Here is an 18,105-nt window from a genome sequence, read left to right on the forward strand (position 1 = left end):
AAGTTGCTGAGAGCCTCACACAGTAGCTGAGGCTGGCTTCGAACCTGTGCGATCCTCCTGTCTCAGCCTCCCAAGCACAGAGATTACAAGCGTGCACCACCACGCCCGGCTTGTCTGCTTTCTTTCCCACTGCATTTCCCCCACATTCCTTACAATCTAGCCAGATCTGTCTCTTTAATCATTGGTTTGGCTTTGTTTAGTGTATTACAGCAAGTATACTTTTTCTCTGAATTTCCCAATTTCCAGAGCTGAAAGTTTAGCTAAAATATAATTTCTCCAATATAGTTATATTATTTGAGTATTAGCAAATCAGAATTGACTTCACTTTTAGCTTATTTTGTGAGATCTTTTGTAAGTATTTATCTTGTATACCTTGGATTATGTAAATGTATTCTCTCCCACTAAATAATGAAATCATGATAGCCAAGGACCATGTTTAAATTATTTTGATTGCCCACTCGTGCCTGACTGTACATTTAGAAGATACCAAAAAACATTTTGGTGACCCAAACTGTGACTAGAATAAATGAAGGGATGAAAAGGAAGAAAAATTTGAGGTTTTTGTGTTTCTTTTTAGCATTTTTTCTAAAAATATAGGTCTTCATTATTTAATGATGTAAATTTTTTTAGGAATCTAGGAAGTAACCCAGAGGCAGTCTACCTCCAAGCTACACCCCTAGACCTATTTTTATTCATTATTTTGAAACAGGGTCTCACTCTTACCAAGTTTTGAAGGGCCTAAGTAACTGAGGCTGCCTGCTAACCTGTGATCCTCCTGTCTCAGCCTCCCAAGTACTGGGATTACAAGGGTGTGCAACCACATCTGGCTAATGAGGTTTATTAATGGAAAAACTACATTCAACTACATATATGCATGTGAATATAACATTGTTAGCCTGAACACTCAGTATTGGGAGGGAGGGAAAAGGAGAAGCAGGGGAGGGGAGGGCACCAAGTACTGTATGAATATATGCCAACATGATCCACATTATGATGTGAGACTCTAGTGCACCAACAAAAAATAATCTAAATTTATTCATCACCTAGAAATAACTAAAGTGTCAGAGGTGTACCTTGCCATAGCATGAATCAGTTTGTAAAATACAGATTTATTTTTTGTTAAAAACTCGATGTAGCTGAGTGTGGTGGTGCACGCTTGTAATCCCCATGCTTGGGAGGCAGAGACAGGAGGATCGCGCAGGTTAGAAGCCAGCCTCGCTGGCTTAAGAGATCCTGTTTCCAAATAAAAATATAAAATAGGTCTGGGAGTGTAGCCCGTAGGTAGAAGGGTTTCCAGGAACCCCAGTACCACCAAAAAACAAACAAACAAAACAAAGCAAAAAACGATGTACTTGTAATCCCCATGCTTGGGAAGCTGAGGCAGGAGGATCGTGCAGGTTCGAAGCCAGCCTCAGCTGGCTTAAGAGACTCTATTTCCAAATTTAAAAAATATAAAATACATCTGGGAGTGTAGCCCGGAGGTAGAAGGCCCCTGTGTTCAATCCCCAGTACCACCAAAAAAAAAAAAAAAACCCCAAAAAACTCGATGTATAATCTTTCGGAATAAGACTTGGCCCCAAGTGTTAATAAAACCCACACTTGAGAAGTAAATATGTTAAAATCACATTTTGATAAAAGTAAACTAACTAACTAACAAAATGAATCCCCCAAAGTATCTAGGGCTATTTAAATAGTTAACATGATAAAATGGGTTCCATAAATTTGTTGCTTAACAGAATAGAATGTAGTCATTTAGTTTTGATTCTTTTCCCTAATATAAAGTAGCAGGTTAATATTCACTGTCTGTATTGTTAGGGTTTTTTAAATTTGGTTTTAATATGCTGTGTCCTCAACCTTCATAAATGCCTCTGGCTTTCAATAATGAACAAGCCAATCTTACTAAAAGAAAGTGGAGATATAAATAACTAGAAGCAGCTATTCAAAATAGTAGGCTATTGAAAACATAAGTTTACTGGGAGAAAAAATTAATAATTTGGTGGGATGTGTAACTGAAGCATATAATTCTAAGGAGCTGAGAACTGTTTATAAAGTGACACAGCAGGACTGTTTTTTAAATCAATATACTAATTTATGAATTCTGTGTGTTTGATAATGGTCGGTTTGTTTGATGTTTCTCTGTAAAATACACCAAGTGTTTCTCAAGATACAGCCTTCATCAAATTGATCCTAGAGGCCTCTATTCAGTCTATTGAGCCTGTATTTCTGCATATTAAACCTGGAACTCAGCTTTTAACTAATTCCCTAGGTGATAAATGTTTTCTTAGATAAAACCCAAAAGTGACTGCAGTAAATTACGGGTGTTTTAGCTTAGGTGCATGGCTTTTATAGCAATACCTTTTTCTCTGCATAGAAACCTACCGTTTCCAAGACTCAATTAAAAACTATCTTTCCTGATTTTTTTTCTGAAGAGTTCAGTGCTTTCTCCTCTGTTCCTCTAGTCCAGTGGTTGTTGCTCTGTTATACTTCTTGATGATATCTTGCATGTCCTAGTGCAGATTTAAGCTTTAATAACTTTGCATATATAAATGCTGAAAAGTTATAAAAATATCATTTGAAATTTTAATTTCTTTTATAGTTTAGTTTTGTTTTTGTCTTTTTAATTTTAATAATGTATGTGATAATTTTTCAGAATTTGATCTTAAAAAAAGTTTGACCAGTTCAGTCACCTTATGTATTTCCTTTATACTTTGTCTTGTGGGGTCATGCTAAAATTGCCAAATATAAACCAGCACTACATTTTAAAAATAATTTTATTTATTTATTTATTTATTTATTTATTTATTTATTTATTTATTTTGTGGGTCTGGGGATGGAACTCAGGGGCATTCGACCTCCGAGCTACACCTCCTGCCCTATTTTTTATTCTTTATTTTAAAACCGGGTCTCACTGAGTTGCGGAGGGCTTCACTAAGTAGCTGAGGCTGTCCACAAACAGTTATCCTCCTGTCTCAGCATCCTGTACACTGGGATTACAAGCGTGTGCCACCATGCCCAGCTTAAATAATTTTAAGTCTGTGATTACCAATGTACTTCTTTTAGTCATTATGCCATGCAGCAGCTGATAAAAGTTTTTACAAAGTTTGAAATTTACCTAGAGCAATCATGTTAAAATTACTAAGAAATAGATGAATATTCTAAAAATATGAATAGCTAGCATTTTTTATATTTATTTGTGTAATTTTGTGACATGTATGTTTCTGAACTTAAAATGCCATGAAAACCTCAGACTGCTATGTGTTTTAGCATGTTTATGTCAATACTGATGTCTCTAAATTATACTCCTCTAAGTCAGGGCTGTGTTTTATTTATTTCAGTATCCCTAGCACAGTTGATTAATTATTAGCTGACTGGAGGGGAAAATACATCTATTATACATTTCCCAATTGGTTTAACATATTTATCATCATTAAAATAGGCATGGTGAGGCACACTTGTAATCACAGTACTTAGGAGGCTAAGACAGGATTACAGGTTCAAGGCCAGCCTCAGAAATTTAGTTGACACTTGGGTTGTAGCTCGGAGGCAGAATCCTGTAAATTCAATCCCAGCAGCAAATAAATAAGTAAATTAGCTCCATAAAAAAGTTTTATTTGATATGAATGGGTACCTTTTCTGAGAAGATATTATAGTGAAATAATATAATAAAAATGTGTGGAACAAAATTCTTTTCTGATAAAATTAAATTCAGGGAAAAATTAAATGGACTATCATTCCTTAAAATATGCAGTACTATAAACTGTGCATAGTAGTGTATGCCTGTAATCCCAGTGATTCAGGAGGCTGAAACAGGAGGATTGCAAGTTTCATACCAGTCTCCACAATTTATTAAATCTCTCTCTCAAAAAAATGCAGCATTGTAGAGTTCGGATAATTTTTGAAAATGTGATAAATTATTTTTTAAACTACATGTGATTCATGTTATAATTTTGAAATAAATATACATAACAACGACAATGCATGGCCAAAACATATTTATCACTTCCTGTATGTTAGTCTCTGTGCTGGGCAATTTATCTAATTTTCTTACTCTTATTTGGTTACTACTAATACATATCATGTTCTTTTTTTACATTTCTTGAGGAAACAGCCATAGAGACATTAATTTTCTAAGCAAAGATCACTTTGTTATATTGCTGCTTTTTGTACCTCAAGAAATTGCAGGTTAAAAAAAGTATTTTTCAGAACATGTTTTGTAATTTCAAGAAGTTAGATTTAGGTAAGAATTAAAAACTTGGCATTTATTAGTAGCATGTATCAATTCTAAATGTGTAACATAAAGTATATTTTATGACTTGCAATTATTAAAATATAAAAGTGTAAGATTTTGATGTGACTATTGAAATAAATATAATTTCTTAATGTTCTAATCTATAATAAATCAGTTTGAAATATTGGTAATATTTCAACAAAATGCCTTTATCACAGGAAAAGTTTAGGTAGAAAATAGCAGTAATAAATTGAATGTCTACAATTTATAATAAATGACAGTAATAAATCGAGCACCTTCAAAAAATGGTTACAATACTTTTTTGTGTGTGGTACTGGGGGTAGGACCATGGGGGCTTTTCTATCTCTGGGCTATACTCCCAGACCTATTTTATATTTTATTTGGAAACAGGGTCTAAGTTGCTCAGAGCCTCACTAAGTAGCTGAGGCTGGCTGCAAACCTGTGCGATCCTCCTGTCTCAGCCTCCCAAGCGTGGGGATCACAAGCGTGTACCACCATGCCCACACCTGGCCTGGTTACAATACTTCTTATGTTTGTTTTTAGCACTTGCTTGTAATCCCAGTACTTGGGAGGCTGAGACAGGAAGATCACAGGTTCGTGGCCAGCCTCAGCTACTTAGTGAGGCTCTCCACTACTGTTTCAAAATAAAGAAAAATTTTAAAAAATAGGGCTAGGGGTGTAGCTCAGAGATAGAATGCCACTAGGTTCGATCCCCAGTTCCATACACACAAAAAATGTTTTTTAAAATGTACTTAGTGTATATTATCCTTATTATATTTGTCTAAAATTAATAAAATTAGCTGATCATGGTGGCACATACTGTAATCCCACTACTTAGGAGACTGAGACAGGAGGATCTCAGGTTCAAGGACAACCTCAGCAGCTATTGAGACTGTATTCAACCTAGCAAGGCCCTGTTTCCAAATTAGAAATTAAAAATTCGGGATAGGAGTGCAACTTAAAGATAGAATGCCAATGGGTTCAATCCCCAATACCATAAAAATGGACAAAGGAATGAATAAATGAATGAATGAATGAAATTAGTAAAATTAGAAATATAATTAAGCAAAATAAACTTATCCTTTGTAATTGACCACCCAAGCTTACCATTATTAATATTTTAGCAAATAGCTCAGAATTTTTCCTCTTTGTATTTTTGTTTTTACCTAAAATGTCAAGATCTTATCAAATTGTTATAATTTCTAAGAAAATATTTTGAAAGAAGTGCTTGCTTATTTGAACCTAATGTATACATTATCCTTTTTCAGGATTGCACTGTATATGAAACAGAGAATAAAATTCTTCATGTGGTAAGTATGTTTAGATTTAGTTTCATATCCACTAGAGAATATTTCTTTAGTAATTAAATAAAAGGCTACAGCTCGCAAAAATGTGAGCAGTAATTAAAAATATACTGATTATATCAGCTAAATGTGTATTTTAAGAAATATACAAATTAATATTTTAATTAAAAGCATGACATATCTAATGTATGTAGCAAGGTTGAAGTATAATAAACAATCTAGAGAAAAGGTAACTTGTAATAAGAATTTTTTACTGTTCATCTGTGACAAAAAGAGATCAGAGAATGCTATTCTATTCTACAATATGGGTAATTTGCCTTTGTCATAAATTGGGTGAAATAGTTTAAAATATAATCAAGTTTAATTTACTTTAATTTTATATACATCAAACAACCTTCCATACAGTAATTTGTCAGTATTTGCTGAATCAAGTAATGTCTTTGCTGATATTTTATTACTAGAAATAGAGTATGAGTATAATATACTGATGGAAAGGCATCTTCTTTCTTATTAATGAACAGCCTGCCACTTTTATATGTAAATCTATTTCTTTGTAGATATTGATCTTTCCTGATAGCTTCTTCACCTCTAGTGTGAATTAATGGCACTTCTGCCTTTGTTAGGTACTAGGTACTATGTCTTGCCTCTTTTATTCTTATATCTGAAATTTTTGAATAATTATAAGATGATATTTTGTATTTAGAAATTAAAACATTTAAAACATCTAGTTGAATCTGTCGGGAGAAGTATTAATTAAGAAATTGAGTGATGTAGCATTACTGTTCCTTTTATGTTGAGTACTGTACTGAGTAATCCTCTTCACCTCATTGTACAGATATGATGGCCTTTGTGATTTATTAGGATCGTCTCAGGAGTATGGTCTCCAGATTGGTCAGTTAATGTATTCTTTTTCTTGTTAGTCTAGGAAGGAAAGTAATTACAATCAACCTCCTTTTAATCCACTTATAGGCTCTGGAGAATAGAAACTAGTACTTATTTAGAGTCTATATATTCCAAGGATTATTTTAGGTTCTATAAGCATATTATAGGTTTGGAAATCATAATCTGGAAATCTGACATCCAAAGCACTCCAAAATCTGAAGCTTTTGAGCACTGGCATGACACCACAAGTAGAAAAATTCCACACCTTATGTCACATGATGGGTCAGTATCAACAACATCACCAAGGAAAAATAACCATTCCAGACCTTTTCAGCTATAATATATTTTCCATACATGCCTGTATCCCCCCTACAAGCACAACCACCAGAGGCAATAAAATGGCATGTCAGTAGGTCAAATGTGCCAACTACAAGTTCATCATAATGTCCCGCATGGGACCAAGACCTGCATACATTACTCATTTGGGGCTTATTTAAATAACTGCGCTGTGGTGTAAAATATTGTTAAAAAATACTGAAAGGTCTTCAGATGCCTTTATGTGGGTAATAGTTAAAGGAAAGGAAGAATTTATGTTAATCTGTAGCACAGAAAGTTGTTAAACTATTGAAGAAACTGGGCAGTAGTATAAGTATGAAACCTCACAGAGGAATTTGGTGTTGAAATGACTACTATATATTACCTGAAGAAGCAGCAAGACAAAATTCTGAAGTTCTATGCTTAAATGATAAATAAAATTTCATGTAAAATAGGAAAACACTGCAAAAAGTATGCTAATCATGAAATAAGCAAGTGCTTTTATCTTACAGTATAAGAAATCTAGAAAGATTACTATTTTGAAAATTTAAAGCAACCATGACTATTCAACAAGCTGATTGCAAAATTTAAATAAAGGTATAACATTAAAATTTTAAAGATTTGTGGTGATAAAGCATCTGCTGATACAAAGCCTATAGGCATCATGATGAAAATTTGTAGAAAGCTTATTAAAGAAGTATAGCAATGAGCATTTATAACAATAAAGATCATGACAGTGTACAAGTTAAAGAAAGACTTCTAACTCAAAAACTGTTGTTAATGAAGCAGATGACTCTAAATGAAATATTTTTAAAAGTTGTATATTAGAATTTCTTGTCATAGCTAGAGGACCAACTTTATGGTCCAACTTCAACTGCTTCTGATGATGTTTCTCACCAATAACAATAAAATACAATGTGCAATAAACCTTCTAATCAAAGCACAGCATATTAGGTTGAGATTGAAATGAAACTTGTCCATTTTGCTGTTGGTTTACAGCTGATACAGGTATTTTGGTGATTCTGTATGCTTTTTATTTATCTTGAACACATTATTTTTACTCTATCAATGGTGTTTTTACTGTTTATGTATGTATGTATGTATGTGTGAGTAGAATAAGAAAATTGTTGCTTATTACTAACAAATATATATAAAGTCAGAAATTAGGTAATGTCAAACAACTACAGATTGCCCATATGGATGACTGAGATAGTGACACATTTGCTTTCTGATGGTTCAGTGTATACAAATTGTTCCATGCAGAAGATTGTTAAAATGTTGTATAAAATTACCTTCAGACTCTGTCTAAGATATTATATGAAACATTAATGAATTTCTTGTTTAGACTAGGTTCCTATCCCCAAGTTAACTCATTATTCCTATGCAAATATTCCCAAATCTCAAAACATCTAATATTCAAAACACTTCTCTCAATTATTTTATATAAGGGATATTTAATCTCTTTTAATCTTGATTTTATAGATGGTAAAACTATGGGTCACAAATATTAAGCTGTTAAAAGTGTTGCATTTGAACACATCTTTGATAGCAAAGCCTATGCCCTTTCCAGATCTGGCAGTTGCTACCAATTCCAGTTTCTGGAGACTTAGAATCATACTATCTTGTTTCCCATGGAACTAGGGCTACTATTTAGCTATGCCTATTGTTTCAATAACTAAGGAACACGAACAGGCCCTTTCCCACCTATATTTTATTTCTTTTGAGTAACTGGTTGGCATTGAATTTTTTATGACAATGATTGTTATTTCTGAGGTATTGAATTTGTGGACTTAGAGATTCTGCTGTGGGTTCTTCATTGTGTTTAGTTCAAAGCACTTATTGAGGCCAATGTATGTTACCATTTTCTCTTTTTAAAGTTTCTCAGGAGTAATCTCTTCACCATTGTTGGTATAAAAAAGAGCTGTACTTTTCCTTATACCCAAGCCAATAGAATCTTAAGATTGAAATTGTTAGCAAATGTATTTCATGGTATTTATTTTATATATTAGCTTCATTCTGGGCTCTCATTTACATTCATAATTTCTCTTTGCCTAGAATTTCTCAGTTTATGTATAGTATAAATTTCTAATTTGTTGACATAATCTTTTATATGAAATAATAACTCTAGCATGTAATAAATGTACATTTTAACTAATATTCAAATGTTGACAAAATATAAATAATTAATAGAAAAATCTGTAAAAGGATACAAAATATGATGAAAATTCTACTTCACCTTGTGATGGGATAACTAAAACAAATTTATGTGATGAAAAGAATACTGTGGGACATCTCTGGTATATAATATTCTAAAATTAATTTTAATTAGTTATGTGGAGGGAAGTAAGTTATTTAAGATTATAAAAGGATGTTTGAAATTATATTGAAAACCATAATGAATAATATTTAAATTTTAAAATAACTTTGAAAACATTTAATAAGTTTTCATTTTTAATATTTAAATTTTTGAATTTTACAAATTCTAATAATTATCTCAAATCATTGGTATATTAACATTTCGTTACTGTTTCTCATATGCCAGAGGTTGAGCTATTTGCTATTAAAAATGAGTGAACATAAATAATTTTGAAATTTAGAAGTGAATGCCCTATGTTTACTTAGGACTATATTGCATTCCAGCTAGTGAGAATTTAAAAATTCTATCTGATGATAATGGAAACAGTAGATTTCATTAATCAGTTCAGTTCACAAAGCACTTTTACTTCCATTTTATCACTTTGAGTCTTATAAACAATATCTGAATTTTCGGTGACCTCTCAAGTAATTTAATTGTTTTGAGACATTGTTCTTAATATGTAAAATGATATATGATTATTGCAAGGAAAAAATAATAGATTTTTCTAGGCAGAGCAGCTTGCTTCATTTGTTTGTTTGTTTGTACTGGGGATTGAACCAAGGGGCATTCTACCTCTGAGCTACATCCCCAGCCTGATTTTTTATTCTTTATTTTGAAATAGAGTCTAACTAAATTACAGAGGGCCTCATTAATATTGAGGTTGGCCCCAAATTTGGGATCTTCCTTTCTCAGTCTCGCAAGTATTGGTGGAATTATAAGCATGCACCACCATGCCCTACATAGGTAGAGCCTTATAATGCTCTTTCCACAACATTTATTTATTTGGGTTTTTATTATTTACATTTTATTTTATTAGAGTTTTTTTTATTCTTTTTCTCTTTTGTTCATATGCACCAGAAAATTTTTTAAAAGCTGAGTTTTGATATAATTTTAGAATCAAATTATGAGTTAATTCAAATATTTTATTTCTGTAACTTGAATATGCTAAGTAAAGCATTAGTTACATAATGGCTCCTCTTCAAAAGTAAGTGAATATGTATTTGATATGTACATTTTAGCCTGAATTCTTTCTGGAATACACAGCCTAGGGTAAAAATTTGTATGCAGATAGTTTGTGTTGATTAGTGATGCCAAGGAACAGAAGTGACACTTGGAGGAAGAATCATTATGAGTTCTGGAGTTGTTCACTGCTATAGGAAACATTAGTTTATCCCCTCAGGACCTTTTGAGGAGCCCTGTAAAATATGCCTCAGTATGATCTAATTTACTTGCCAAAGATTGAAGCAGAAGAATTTACCCACTGGTTCGAATCCATTTCTTCCATTGGTTAAAGGTTGCTGTTTGGCACATTAAATCTCTCATAATAATAGGTTTCTGGAGGCATAAGAATGCTCCAGGGCAGAAAACAAAGATAGTGCATCTGAAGCAAACAGAGTAGCTAGAGTAAAAGTGGTTTGAGATATGTGAGGTGGAGCCCAAGAGGTATAGAGTTCAGTGAAACACACCATGATATGTCTTATTCCTTTGTTTTTGGTGTGTGTGTGTGTGTGTGTGTGTGTGGACTTGTTTTGTGATACTGGGGATCCAATCCGGGGTTGTTGTACCACTGAGCTATATCCCCAACCCTTTTTATTTTTTATTTTGAGACAGGGTGTCCCTTAGTTGCCCAGGCTGGCCTCGAACTTGCCATGCCTCTCAAGTTTCTGGAATTACAGGCATATGCCATGGTTCTTGGCTAGCCCTGTTTTTAATGTTGAAAACAAAAACAGAATCTTTCTAAAATTTTCCTGAAATATTTATGCCTCTACGTGACAATTCAAATTTTATATTATTTTGGATCACTATAATATCCTGATTTTGATTGAAATCAAAATTTTATAAGTAACAAAAACAAGTTGCAAATAATAAATGTAGTATAATATTTGTGTAAAAAGAAATATGTTTTAAGTAAATAAAATGATTTAAAGAACTATACAGCAGACTGAATTACTATTACATCCAGAGGATCGGGGAGGTAACTGTCAAGATGGAGAAATTATCACTTATGAAAAGTTACTATGTCCTAGGAATACTGCAAAGTAATAAAAAGATCAGAGTTCCCTTCAGTACCTAGGCAAACTGGGATAGAGAGCTAAGGAAAGTAATGAGGTATGTCATGCCTTTTTTCTGAATTAGATCTGTAGTTAAGGATGAATAAAGAAAAACAAAGTGAAAGTATCCTCTCATATAGTAGAGGAAAAATATTTCTCCATTAAGAAGTTATATTACGAACATTGATTTAATGTTCTCAGTAAGAACCTGTGTTTAAAAATAATATTAGGACTTCCGGGAAGATGGCAACCAAGAAAAGCGGGGCTTAAGAGCCCTGCTAACAACCAATCTCCATTACCACAAAATCAACGCCTTTCATAGCCAGACAACACCATCACCAGAGAAACAAAAAAATTACCAGGCTCCAGAGAGAAAGCGGACTGAGAACAGAGCTCAGAGCCACAGAGGAGATACACCGGCCTCACGCCCGAGGACGCGGCAGCAGCGCCATACTGCCGGCGGCAGTGGCGAATTCACCAGACGGCTACAGCAAGCCGAGGTGAGCCACTGCAGAACAGCCAGGTGGGATTTCTCGGCGCAGGGAGCATTAAAGCTCCCAGTGGCTGAGCTCAGCACACGCTGCAGGGATTCAGAGTGGAACTCAAAACAAAGAAGAAATACGCCAGCCTCACGGCCGAGGGCATAGCAGCGGCGCCATATTGCCACCGGCGGCAGCAGCAGCGAATTCACCAAGTCCAGTACAGCTACATCTGCGTACTCAAGAACAGTGAGTCAAATTGCGGGCCAGAGGATGTGGCAGATGCGCCATATTGCCACCTGCACAGCAGAGAATTCACCGAATCCAGTACAGCTACATCTGCGTACTCAAGAACAGTGAGTCAAATTGCGGGCCACAGAGGAGAAATCCCAGTACTGTACTCCCTGGGACTTGACCCAGTGGGGGAGTGGCGGTGGCAGAGATATCACACCATAGGAGAACATGCAACCTGGCACCCCCCACAGTCTAAAGCAGCCTCTATCGACTCTCTGGGTCGAAGACTCTGTGATACAACCCAGTAAAGGAGTAGTGGGGTCTGAGATACTACTGACTCGAGATCCAGAACACCTTAAGTGAAGTCATAGTGACCCAAGGGAAGAACCCAGAGAAGGCACAAACTTCCAAAATCATGGGAAAGAGGAATAATATACTGGAGCAATGAATGCCCACAACCCCACAACATCAGAACCCGATAAAACAGAAAATCAGAGATTTCTAGAAGATCAAATCAGGAAAATAACTGTAGAAATAATAGAGGTGCTTCGAAAAGAACTCAGAGAGAGCCAAAAAGAGATAAGGGATGCATTTAATGAAGTAAAGGCCTCAATTCAAAGCACAAACAACCTATTAGACCACATGGAGAACAGAATCTCGCTCTTAGAAGATGATCATTCAAAAAATGAGCACATAGTTTCTAATCTAGAAAAAAATATCCGACAGCAGGAATCTGATATTGAAGAAATATGGGCCCATTTTAAGAGAGCTAACCTAAGAATAATTGGAATAGAGGAGGGAAAAGAAAGTGAAACCAAAGGGATCAACAATCTCTTCAAGGAAGTAACAGCAGAAAATTTTCCAGACATAGAGCAAGAGGTTGATACACAGGTCCAGGAAACTTATAGAACTCCCTTTAGAGAGGATCAGAGAAGAGGATCCCCATGCCACATAATTGTCAAAATGACCAATGTGGAAGCCAAGCAGAGAATCTTAAAGACAACAAAAACAAAGGACCAAGTGACATTCAGAGGCAAGCCAATTAGAATCACTCCAGACTTCCCAAACCAAGTCATGAGAGCCAGAAGGGCTTGGAGTAACATATTCCAAACTCTGAAAGAAAACAACTTCCAGCCAAAAATTTCCTACCCAGCAAAACTTTCTATCAAATTAGATGGAGAAATAAGAAGCTTCCATGACAAACAGATACTGAAGGAATTTATGTCTTCAAAACCAGCACTAGAGAAAATACTCAAAGAGATTAACTACAAAGAAGAAATAGGTAACACACACCAGAACCAGAGAAACAAGAGTTTCCATCCAACAGACAACTAAGATTGGTTATCTGTGGAGATTCATTATTTTTGTTAGTCTTTTACTTATCTCTAAATTGTATTGTTTGCCTTTATTGTTAATTTTTAGGATTTCTAGTTGGAATATTAATATACCTTCAGATATAGCATTTGGAAATATTTTATCCCATTCTATTAGTAACTTTTAACTCTGTTTACATTGTCTTTGGATATACAATATTTTTTTTTATTTTTTAGGGAGTTTGTATACTCTTCTGTTGCCTGTGCCATTGAAATCATATCTAAGAAATCACTGCCAATTTCAATTATGTGAGGTTTTATGACCCAGATTTTCTCCTAAAAGTTTATAGTCTTAAGATTTATATTTAGGTTTTTTATCTATTTTGAGTTAATACTTGTATATGGGATTAGGTAAGGCCCCAATTTTATTCTTTTTATGTAATTATTATGTTTCAACAATATTTAGTTAAAAGATTATTATTTCCACCACCAAATGTTCGTGGAAACCTTGTCAAAAATAACTTGACAATATAGGGAAGAATTTATCTCTAGGCTTTTATTTAACTCCAATGGTTTATATATCTGCCTTTTGAATAGTACTACACTATTTCAATTATTATAGCTTTATATGGTTTGAAATCAGAAAATATATATCTTCTAGCTTTCTTCTTTTTCAAGATCGTTTTGGGTATCTAGAGTCCACATTCCATATTAGGATAGATTTTTTTCTGAAAAATAAATATATAAATATATGATAGTTTCACCTAAAAAATAGAAAAAATATTCTCTAAGAAAGAAAGTAAAAAGAAATATTGAAATGTTATCTTTAAGTCATCAAAAGCTTGGTATCAGACAAATGAAACTGTTATGTGAGATTATCATTTTTAATTTTGGATAAATTGCTATAATACTAGATGTCAACCACTAAGCCAAGCATGGGAGGGAGGGATGGGGAGAGAATGGGGTGGGGATCGGGTGGGGGCTGACTGGGCGATGTGTGCATGTATGTCTACAAAAGTTTGTATCCCACTATGATGTATGAATACAGTGCACCAATACAAAAAAAGAAGAAGAAAAAATAAAAAAGCAATATTTATCCAGGTGTGGTGGTGCATGATTGTAATCTCAGCACTTGGGAGGCGGAGATAAGAGGATGGCGCCGGTTTGAAGCCAGCCATGCTGACTTAAGAGACCCTGTTTCCAAAAATAAAATAGGTCTGGGAGTGTAGCCCGGAGGTAGAAGGGCTTCTAGGAACCCCAGTACTACAAAAAAAAAAAGTAGTATGTATTTAATAAGGAAAAAAGGAATAATAATGTGCCCTTATGTTAACTTTCTAATGCTGTATAACAAATTACCTTAAAGTTAGTAACTTAAAAAATGATGATTCTTACTGATTCTCATTCTTCATGGTTCTGTAGCACAAAAACTTAGACAAGTATATTTTGTGTGTTTGTTTTCTGATCTGTAAAACTGGTATAATGATACCTATTTTATCTGCTCTGACATGTAACAAAGTTAATTAAGAGTGACTGGCATATAATAAAATCCAAATACTATAAATATTAATACTATATATATATGTGTTATGAATTTAATTATAATTTGTTTACATATAAAAATAAAAATAATATTAAACTATAAAGAAGTTAAGCTAAGCAGGAGGGTACACACTCCCACTATTTAGAAGCCAGAGACAGGAGTATCACAGGTTGAAAAGGAATGGATGGGGTTATATCTTAGAGGTAGAATGTCCCTGGGTTCAATCTCAGTACCAAAAATATTTAAAAGTAAGGCCACTGCAAACTGAGAGTGGAATGAACTAAGAAAATAGTCTATGAAAGTAACAACGTGGAAGTAAAAAATAAACCATGTAGAAAGCAGAGCTAATATTGCAGAAACTTTGAGACAAAGAGACACAAAATAGACTTTTAATAATATAATATGAACATGAGGACAGAGGGGGAGAGAATGGGGTGGGCATTGGGGAACGGCTAAATGAGTTATGTGTGCATGTATGCCTCTACCATCTTGTATCTATTAAGATGTATCATTACAATACACCACTAAAAATTAAATAATAATAATATAGTACCAAGATATTTAGTAAATTAAGAAAAGGCAAACAGTATGAGAAGATAAAGGCTAGAGATTATAGATGATTGTTAGCCCACCATCAACTAATTTTTAGTTTCTGAGGAAGAAAGCAATAAGAAACAAAGGATATATTAGAACAATTTAGGAATATAGATTTGGAATATTTGCCCATGTTAAAAAATGTATTTGAAAGATAACAATTTCAAGATATCTTCTCATAACATTTTACAATTGCAACAGCAAGAAGTAACCCTGCAATCATTCAACCAAAGAAAACAGAAAAAGAGAGGTTTTGACTTCAGTGAAACAAAAATTAGGTTGTATTCATATCCCATGACTTTGAAACTGTCATGGGAGAAGAGACAATTCCATAAAGGGTCTATAGGAGTTCCCAGTCAGGGAGAGAAGTGAACCCAACTCAGGTCCAACAAAGTCGTTGGCTTAAGTGTAGTAAAATAATTTCAACACAAGGCAGTCAGATAAATTAATATTTATTTCAGAAAGCAAGAAATACATATTCAAGGGAAAATGGAGACCATTTTAAGAGTGAGAGCAAAATTTGGGAGTCCATGGCCCTGTTATTATTTTGTTGTTGTTGTTTGTTACTGAGGTTTGAGTTAAGGGGCCTTCTACCTCAAGCTATGTAGAACCCTTTTTATTTTGAAACACCGTCTTACTAAGTTGCTAAGACTGGCCCAAGATCCTCTGATCTTAGCCTCTCCACGTACTGGAATTATAAGTATGTACCACCACACCTGGCTCCATGGTTCCCCCCTTTTTTTGCAATTTTGGGAATGGAACCCAGGGGCATTCTACTTCTAGCCCTATTTTTTATTCTCTATTTAAACAAGGTCTCATTGACTTAAAAAGGGCTTAAGTAGCTGAGGGTGTCTACGAACTGCAATCCTCCTATCTCAGCGTCCCAAATGCTAGAATTACAAGGGTGCACCACCATGCCCAGTTCATGGCCCTTCTTATATTTATTTATTTATTTATTTATTTATTTATTTATTTATGGTCAGGTATGGGGGAGGTATTTAAGGATGACATCAGTCTAGTAATCATAAGATGATTTGGGTTTTTAGGGTCATCTTATATCTGGGGTGTTAAAATCATCATTTGAGTCCTCATTGGGGCCTTCGTTTTCTAACCAGTAGGTATCCATTTTGCTTAAATTATTCACAGGTGGAATGGCTAACAGTGCCTAAGTAAATACTCATTTTTCTGTTTTGGTGGTCCATCATCTTTAGGGATCTTATGTGGGCCCTGCTGTTGTATAATCAACAAAAATCCCTTCTCCTTAATTATTCCTAGGTATGGTAGTTAATAGTCCTCAAGGTATTTTACAAGTGAATTTCCAGTATGGTATCAGGTCATCTTTCTAGATTTTTTGTGTGGCCTTATGTTGCTGATCATTAGATTTGAGGATAGCTAACTTTGCTTAGGGTAATTAACACAAGTGATTGAGTAAAGATTTGCAAATTCCCCAGAAATATGGAATAGACAGGCCTGACTTCAGGGTTACTGACGTGGTTTTGGGAAATTTTAACACAGACATTCACATTGAATCAACATTTCCATTTTCCTTCCTCTACCTGATTCTTTATTCTATCCTACTTCAAAACCATAACTGCCAGAAGATAATGGATCAAAATCTATCAAACTTTGAAAGAAAAGCAATGGCTAAAAATGCTTATATTTAATTATCATTCATGTGTGAAAGCAACAAAAGTATATTTTAGATCAGCAAATTCACTAAAGTACCTTTTTGAATTAATGTATTTCAACATTACCAAATATAAAAACATGAATTCCAAAATAAGAAAGTATATAACACCAAGACTAGAGATGGAAAAAACAATCAAATGATATGGTAAGGCACAAAAAGTACACACAAGTGCTAATTACTATTTATACAATGGGTATTATTAATGAGAAAAAGATAATGTACATATCATGGATTTTATGTATTTTTTAACAAGAGACAGACTCTGAGATCTTATATTAAGTTATAAAGGTTAACAGTAACTCTGAGTGGCAGTTATTCTCAAATAACAAGGACTTCCTGTAAAAAAGTAGTGGAAAATAAATTTTTACTTATCGATTCATAAACACAGATGCATGAACACATACACAGACATATTAAACATATTCAAATGCTGATGATTTTGATGAAATTAGGATGGATATGCTGTATTGCTAGTCATATATATTTTCAAAACCTCTTTTGGAAATCAAGTTTTAGATGATTTCAAGGCTTAGAGAATTCTAACACATATAGTATTTATGATATGTTTAAGGCACTATTTTAAGTGCCCTGTACAAACTAACGTATTTGGTTCTCATAAAAACCTTATAAGTATTATTACTATCATCTTCATTGTACAGATGAGTAAACTTAAGCTCAGAGAGGTTAGGTGACTTTTAAAAATTGACACAAGTAGAAAGAATTTAAGATCCAGAATCTATGTTGCTATACTCTCTTAGAAATATAAAAATAAACTCTAGAACACAATAACATTTTTGATAGCTTTTATAGAAACATATATAATAATGAAAAAGAGAAAATAATAAGGTAATGCTCCTAGTAAGGTATGGTACATGCACAGGATCTTTACTGTTCATAATGACTGTCTTAAATGTGAATATACTTCTAATACCAGCATTCAGGAGGCTGAGACCAGAGGGTCATGGTTTGCAGACAGCCTCAGCTACTTAGTGAGGCCCTCTGCAACTTAGTGAGACCCTGTTTCAAATTAAAAAAAAAAAAGAATAAAAAATAGGGATAGGGTGTAGTTCGGAGATCAAATGACCCTGCGTTCCATCC

At 34.0% G+C, this 18,105-nt stretch overlaps 1 protein-coding gene across 4 annotated transcripts in view; it reads left to right on the forward strand.

The window, feature by feature from the left end:
* Positions 1–18,105, forward strand: part of CNKSR2 (connector enhancer of kinase suppressor of Ras 2) — a gene marked incomplete at both ends in the record, with an annotated part of 296,214 nt that overhangs the window by 95,884 nt on the left and 182,225 nt on the right. For all 4 annotated transcript variants that reach the window (XM_080718645.1, XM_080718646.1, XM_080718647.1 and 1 more), the window contains one exon: positions 5,518–5,559. In XM_080718645.1, the coding sequence (XP_080574771.1) occupies positions 5,518–5,559 (42 nt within the window). The remainder of the gene's footprint in view (positions 1–5,517; positions 5,560–18,105) is intronic.

Source organism: Muscardinus avellanarius (genome assembly GCF_963383645.1).
Source record: "Muscardinus avellanarius genome assembly, chromosome: X".
Classification (NCBI taxonomy): Eukaryota; Metazoa; Chordata; class Mammalia; order Rodentia; family Gliridae; genus Muscardinus; species Muscardinus avellanarius.